This window comes from Myotis brandtii, unplaced genomic scaffold (genome assembly GCF_000412655.1).
Source record: "Myotis brandtii unplaced genomic scaffold, ASM41265v1 scaffold143, whole genome shotgun sequence".
Classification (NCBI taxonomy): Eukaryota; Metazoa; Chordata; class Mammalia; order Chiroptera; family Vespertilionidae; genus Myotis; species Myotis brandtii.
In genome coordinates this window covers 3,928,585-3,935,413 of record NW_005355115.1, presented here as the reverse complement: position 1 = coordinate 3,935,413, position 6,829 = coordinate 3,928,585, and the positions used below count along the sequence as shown (strand labels likewise).

General features: G+C 54.2%; 2 protein-coding genes across 3 annotated transcripts in view; one reads left to right on the top strand and one right to left on the bottom strand.

Annotated features, from left to right (window-relative positions):
• Window positions 1–1,598: 1,598 nt before the first annotated feature.
• On the bottom strand, window positions 1,599–6,080 carry YIPF3 (Yip1 domain family, member 3). 2 transcript variants are annotated; one of them, XM_005860976.2, is made up of 9 exons: window positions 5,815–6,080; window positions 5,035–5,232; window positions 4,771–4,877; window positions 3,403–3,448; window positions 3,175–3,267; window positions 2,892–3,023; window positions 2,585–2,698; window positions 2,206–2,329; window positions 1,599–2,104 (listed from the first exon to the last, which is right to left on the bottom strand). In XM_005860976.2, the coding sequence occupies exons 1-9, from the start codon at window positions 5,893–5,895 to the stop codon at window positions 1,956–1,958; spliced, it is 1,044 nt and encodes a 347-aa protein (XP_005861038.1). In that variant the 5' UTR covers window positions 5,896–6,080; the 3' UTR covers window positions 1,599–1,955. The 2 variants fall into 2 exon arrangements, with proteins under 2 accessions (XP_005861038.1, XP_014390868.1); XM_014535382.1 differs by lacking the exon at window positions 2,585–2,698 and having other exon boundaries at window positions 1,627–2,104; window positions 5,815–6,031.
• A 42-nt stretch (window positions 6,081–6,122) lies between these two features.
• Window positions 6,123–6,829, top strand: part of POLR1C (polymerase (RNA) I polypeptide C, 30kDa) — a 7,748-nt gene continuing 7,041 nt past the window's right edge. The window contains exons 1-2 of the mRNA XM_005860977.2: window positions 6,123–6,268; window positions 6,381–6,452. Of these exons, the coding sequence (XP_005861039.1) occupies window positions 6,200–6,268; window positions 6,381–6,452 (141 nt within the window). The 5' untranslated portion in view covers window positions 6,123–6,199. The remainder of the gene's footprint in view (window positions 6,269–6,380; window positions 6,453–6,829) is intronic.

Genomic DNA, 6,829 nt, shown 5'->3' with positions numbered 1-6,829 from the left:
GTCACACCTGCTGAATGAGGGGAGAACTTGGGACGGAAGATGTGCACTTCTATTAGAAGTGGTTATCCTCACTCCAGACTACTTTGTCACCCTCTGTGGATAGAAGAGAAGCCAGGACCCCAGGTGTAGAGGGTGGGGCTGGGAGCCAGGGCTGGATCTGCCCCGGGTGTCCGGGAAGGTCTGTGGATACTATTGGGGACCATACTGGCCAACTAAACATGATGGAGCAGAGTTAGTGTTATTGACTGTGCTGGGCAGGTTTATATATTAGGATGTGGGTTCATATCAGGATACCAGCTAAGAATGCAGTCAGCGTGGGAGGAGAGATGCCATCAAGATTTAAGCATTAATTTGTAGGATTTTAGAAATAGAGAAGGAACTCTCAGTGGTATCAAGATGGCAGCTTCGCAGTGGCAGCCTCAGGGGCCTGGTGGGGAAGAGGTGGCCTGAGCTACCAGGCACAGGGACACCTCCGAGTGTTTCTGAGGCAGGCGAGCCTCAGGTAGATGCAGGGCGAGCCTCAGGTAGATGCAGGGTGCTGGGGCCGCTCCTTCCCCAGGTGCTAAGGGCACTGCTGACACTGAGGCTGAGTACCTGTGAGGCCGGGGGTAGCCAAAATAAACGGGGGTGTCAGGATCAGGACCTGGAGTGGTGGTGGGGCCATGGAAACTGGGCTGCAGCTGTCAGGAGGGACGCACTGTAATGTTGGAATTTTTCCAAGGGTGATGGTCAGGGGGCCTCAGGCGAATGAAGGGCACATCTTTCTTAGTCCCTTTATTAGGAAGGCAAGATGCTGACCTAGATTTACTAGGGTAAAAAAAAAATTTTTTTCTTAATGAGTAATTGAAGTGTAGTGAAGAGAGGTAAAAAATTTTATTTCTTGTTAACCAGTGGGGCAGATGAAATAGGTGGTGGGTGGATGGTGGTTTGGGTTGTGATTTTTAAAATATATATATTTTTATTGATTTCAGAGAGGAAGGGAGATAGAAACATCAATGATGAGAGTCACTGATCAGCTGCCTCCTGCACGCTTCACACTGGGGATTGAGCCTGCAATCTGGGCAGGTACCCTGACTGGGACTGAACCATGACCTCCTGGTTCATAGGTCGATGCTCAACCACTGAGTAGTTGTTTTTAAGAGCAACCAGCACTCTTGAAGAGGAAGAACAGAACTCCTGAAGAGTTTGTTCCTCTGGCTCCAAGATAACCCAGGCAAAGCCAAGTTTGGCTTCAAATGAGCTGAGACAGGAAAATTATTCCCACACAATGGCCCAGGTGTGTAAGGGCCTTATAATGACATGGCGTTGAGCCTGGAAGTTTTTGTTCGATTGTCATTGCTCCACTGGTGTCCCCGACTCAAGCTGGTGCACCGCTCCACCAGACTTATGGTTCTTGTGTTTGAGGCCTCCCTGCTGCTCCGTGGGTCAGGTGTCCTCTGCACCCAGGGACAGGTGCCATATTCAACCACTGGCTTCAGGGTAGCCTGGGCTGTCCTACCTTCCTCCTGACTGTCCCACCTTCCATCCTGAGGGTATACGTAAGGGAACGTATGACATCACCACCACTGACAGAACAGCAGAGAGCACAGGAAGCAGGGTGGCAGGGAGGACCACTGGAAGGGTAGCTGCAGTCCCAGACTTCAATCAGTATTTTAATTACCAAGTCTATATTTAACAAGACAATGTGGGAGAAATAAAGAGGAAGGAAGGGGTGGGTAGTGAGAGGCCTCAGAGGCGCTGACCCACTTTCTGCACTGGCTGCAGAGCCCTGCAGTCCTGGCCAGGGTTCCTGGCCTCGTCCTCTTCAGAAGCCCCAATAGGCATTGAAGGAGGAGCTTAAGCGGCTACAGCTCTCTGGCAGCTGCAGCCCAGCAGAGACGTGTCTTCAGTTCTGTCCTTGAATCTTCCTCCACTGCAGCAGGGTCCCAGGGGGCTGGCCAAGGGTTTCAGGTGGGTCAGTGTGACCGCAGGGTCACCTCGACGGCCTTGACTGTAGTGTTGAGCACGGTGGCTGGAAGCCTCGCAGCAGGGAGTACGGCGGGGATGTCTCTGGGGACCCTCTGCATGGGTGGGATGTTGGGGCCCTCCAGTGTGTCTAGGATCCCTGAGAGGAGGAGGAGGATGGAAGGTGAGCAAGAGCTGGCTGGATCCTGCCCTAGCCAGCTGTGCTTCCCTCCCCCCACGCCCAGGCCTCCTGTCACTCACCCTCTACCACCTTGTGGTAGGCAAAGTGCAGATAGAGCAGGAAGAGCATGTGTAGGGCAGCGAGGGTGCCACAGAGGAGCAGCCGCTGGGTGGGGCCCACAGTCCGTGACACCAGCACTGCCACCTAGGGCCACAGGAATACAGCTTAGAGCAGCGGTCGCCAATGGGTGGTCCGTGAGGTCCGAAAGGTTGGCGATGGCTGGCTTAGAGGGCCTGGCTCCAGTGAGCAGAGTGGAGAAGATACTCCTCCCCAGATCAGAACCATCTTCGGGCTCTTCTCCCCCACTGAGAGCCTTTTATGAGGTTCGGCCCAAGTTCTGGCCTTTCCCCAGCTCCCCGGGAGGACAGCCCACCCCCGGAAATCTCCTGCCCAGCTTACCATACGCAAGGTAGACAGCCCCCCCACCAGCAGCCAGAAGAGGTAGAAGAGGGCATGGAGGTGGATGTTGTAGGTGATGAGCAGGACAATGCAGTGCCCAAAGAGGCCATAGCCCTAGGAGGGATGGTGGAGAGGAAAATCTCTCAGGGTGGGCTGGCCTTTGGACCCTCATGGGGACCCTGAGAAGTAAATGGTCCACCGGCCAGCTTATCCCATTCCAGGCCCTGGAGCCCCAGGACAGATGCAGACCAGGGCCCGGCTACTGTTATAAGGTCACCCTTGCCCACCACCATGCTGGACTCCTTACCAGCAGTGCCAGCATCTGGAGCATGGTGATCTGGGCGTTGCACAGGTAGGCGAGGAAGTAGATGAAGGATGAGACACCCAGCCAGTAGCCAAAGCAGGTGCCAATGGCTGTGCCCATCAGGGTGCCCTCCCGCTGTGGGGTGAAGGCTCTACTTAATCCTGGGAGGCCTCTGGTCTCTGCCTTACCCAGGGCTATCCTCAGGGCTGCTTCTAACTCACTCCAACATTTTCTCCTTGGGCAGCTTTCAACTCAGCCACCCCCCAGGGTCCTCTGTCCTGCTTACGATAATGGTGTCCGACGTCTTCATCCCGTGGAGGAGGATGGCAACCAGTGTGAAGACCAGCATGAGCGGTCCATAGAGCTCACCAGCGATTTTCTGTCAATATACCAACTCATTCAGGCTGAGGGTACAATGGATCTTCTGTTTGTTCCTCCTAGGTTTTGCCTGCTGACCCCGCCCTCTGCCCTAGCGCCTCCCTTGGCTCTTCCAGTCATGCTACCCTCTATTCACCTGGGGGAAGTTGACCATCTTGATAGGGATCATGGACTCCAGGAGCCTGGGAGAGGAGAGATGAGAGCAGAGGCAGCACTTAAGAGGTTCTGGAGGGCCTGAACCTTATTCATCTCTCTAACTCCAGAGAACATGCTAGACAGTAAAGGGAGAAGGTAGTAAAGACAGACAGGGAATGAGGAAATCACTTCGTTGCCCGAAAAATGCTTCCAGGAAGGACCACCTTTGATGCTGTGCTGACTAATGCAGCAGCAAAATGGAGAACCAGGGAGCCCCGTTGGGCGTGGGAGAGGGTTTGACAATTTACCTATTTGAACTGCTCTCCTTTAAAAGGCAAACCTCAGAGAATGCCCAGATTTCCGAACTGTGATGGTGAAGCCCCGGGAAAGGTTTTGAAGGTGGTACTTGAGGGAACCAGTGTGCCTCCTGCCTCTCTCCTGATTGTCATTCCTCCAGGCACTGCTGAGTATTTTCTTGAAATGATTTTGAAGTGGTATGAAAATTCCAGGCAGAAGGAATACAAGTCCCCATTCCCTGCTTAAGTGGCTAGCTCCTAATAATACCTTGGAATTTGACTAGATTTTACTCCCTCTGGGAAACCCACCCTGTCCCCCCTCTAGCCTACTCTGGGTCAGGTGTCCCCCATATGTCCCTTCATAGCAAAGGAGTGCTGTACTTTAACTGCACTCACGGGCAAGGCTCCCATTTGTCTTCCCCACTAACTCAGACACAATTAGTAGAGTATGCAGAGAAAAAGCTTAGTAAGTACTTGCTGAGTGTACTGGGTATTTGCTAAGTATTGGTTACATTAAAGGATCAACAAAGAACCAAACCAAGATTAATTCCAGCTCCTGAAAAGTCATTCAACAACCATGTACTGATATTCTGGTGCAGAGACTGTTCTGGTGCTGGGAATAAAATAAGCAAAACAGAGCCTGCTTTTGAGGAGGTCTCTGGGGAGACAGACCCAAGAATAAGAAAGCATAGCACTGCTCAAATAAACGAGGCACTCGCCTGCCCGCCATCGAGTTTGACATGCTTGGTAAGTGTTATCTGTTAGAGGAAAGCACAGACCTCCATGGGAGCGACAGGAAAGGACAAACTGGGCACAGGGTTGAGGAATGAGAAACAAAGGAAGCAACATTTGAACTAGGTTTTGAGGCAAGATGAGTGGTTTCCTAGATGGAAAGAAGAGGAAGGTGGTGGGGTAACACCATGTCCTGTTCCGGGTCTGGTAAGAAGAATGGTGTAGCTGGAATACAGATGTAATGATGAGGGCTGGTGGTGTCAAGAGGGGGGTTCTAAGGGCTTGGTCTCTGGCTGTGGTTTAGATGTGAGGAGGGCAGCGTCTGCCAGAAGGATCCTCACCTGCTTCGCACCTGGGCAGGCTCCACATCGAAGTAGGGTCTCAGGATGTCGATGTTGGCATACAAGCTGAAGGCCCTCGAGGCTTGTCTCTTCCCTGCCTGCCACATCTGAAGGGAGGAAGACAAGGATGGGGTGGATGGGTGTTGTCAGACTGTTGGCTCTAAGCCCTCTTCGTATTTTCTGTTGGATTTCTACGTGGTTCTACGCCAGAACCTGGGGCCTCCTAGGTGCACTTTCCCACCTGCCAGGGATCGTCTTGCTTACCTGGTCAGCCACCTGCCGGCTCAACTGTCCCTTAAAGCCCTTCATGCCCAGGAATTCCCCATCCTCTTCTTCAGCAGCGGCTGCATCAGCATCTACTTCTTCCTCACGCAGGCGTTGGTGCAGCTCACCCATATCCTCGAAGCTGGAGCCTGAAGTATCGTCCATGTTCTCCATGTCAATCACAGCTGAGCCCCCACCCTGTGAAGACAGTGAGCTCCTAGAGTGCAGGACCTTTCTGCCCCATCCATTCAGTCCCTCTTTGTTCACCCCAGGGCTTGGGGCTTTGTTCTTGCACTACTGGGGATACGGGCTGGAATCACCATAGAACATGCATTCTCGTCCACTCCTTGGCTGTCGGAACCTTGGTTCTCTCTTTTCTGGCCCGAGAAACCGACTACTCCCTGTTTCCCACACATGTCTTTCTCCTACTTTCCCTATCAAAGCCCAAAGGACTGCAAAAGTGCCCACTTCCTTTGTCTTTCCCAACCCCGAACAAGCCTGTGCACACAGTATGGTTTCAGCTAGTGCAATACTCCCCCTGGCCCCGACCGATCTCCTAACTTTCCCGAAAGAAGGCGGGTGGGGCCCGAGGCCCTCCGGCCCGAGTACACGTCCGGCCCTCTCGGGCCAGCACCAGTGCCCCTGACCGTCAGGTGCACCGAGACCCAAAGGAGAAGAAAAGTGCTGCAAACGGAGCAGACTTCTAGGGCCCGGGGAGAGTCCCCCCGGCACTTCTGACCACCGCCGTCCGGCTGGCAGCCGAAGCCTTGAGGCCATTACCTGGATGTTTTCTTCGAACCCTCCCCATTCCGGGCCAGTCCCATTGCGGGAGCCGCCGGCCGGCGTCGCCGTAGTTGCCATGTCCCTCGAGGGCTCCCGTCGCTGAAGCCCGCGCTGCTCCCGCGCGCGGAGGACGAGCAGGAGAGACGTGGGCCTGAGAGGAGGAAAGGTACAGGGGGAGAGAGGTGGGATCCACCGGACCGCAAAAAAAAAAAGAAACCCGGATGTTTGGCTCAAAGTGACTTCCGGAAGCTGGGGACGTGGACAGAGGACAGAGTCTCGCGATATTTAATCTTCCAGGCGGTGACGCGTTGCCTCGGAGACGGAGGAGGGCGACTAGAACGTACGCGCCAGTTGCAACCTGAATCACGTGGAGGGGGCGAAGATGGCGGCGGCCCAGGCGGTGGAGGAGATGCGGAGCCGCGTGGTGCTGGGGGAGTTCGGCGTTCGCAATGTAAGCTCTGTGGCCTTGGAGTCGGGAGGAGAAAAATGAGAGGGGGACGGGAGTGGGGACGGGCTTAGCCTCGCTGCCCCTTCGCGGACAGACGCCTCTCTCTCTCCTTTAGGTTCATACCACCGACTTTCCCGGGAACTATTCGGGCTACGATGATGCCTGGGACCAGGACCGCTTCGAGAAGGTGGGTGGAGCTGGCCATGTCGGAGAGAGTGTGAGGATCGGACCCGGTGGTCTGAGCGTCCTGTGCCTCGGAAGCTGTCCCTGGGGGTTGACTCGGTTCATGAAACGTTTATTGAGCCATGTGCTAGGCGCTCCGTGCACACATGGCTTCCACCCTGTTCTGCGAGCAAGATGTTCAGTCTTGTTGGAGAAGAGCGCGCATCAACAAATTATTTCAGTATAATGTGGAAAACGCGGTTGTTAGCAGTGAGGACGACGGGGGATGGAGTGGGGTTGGGGTATCCCGTCCAGCAGAAGCACTTAATCTAGAATGGAGGGGAGGATAGAGCAGTGCTTCTCAACCTTGGCTGCACATTAGAATCACCTGGGAATCTTTTA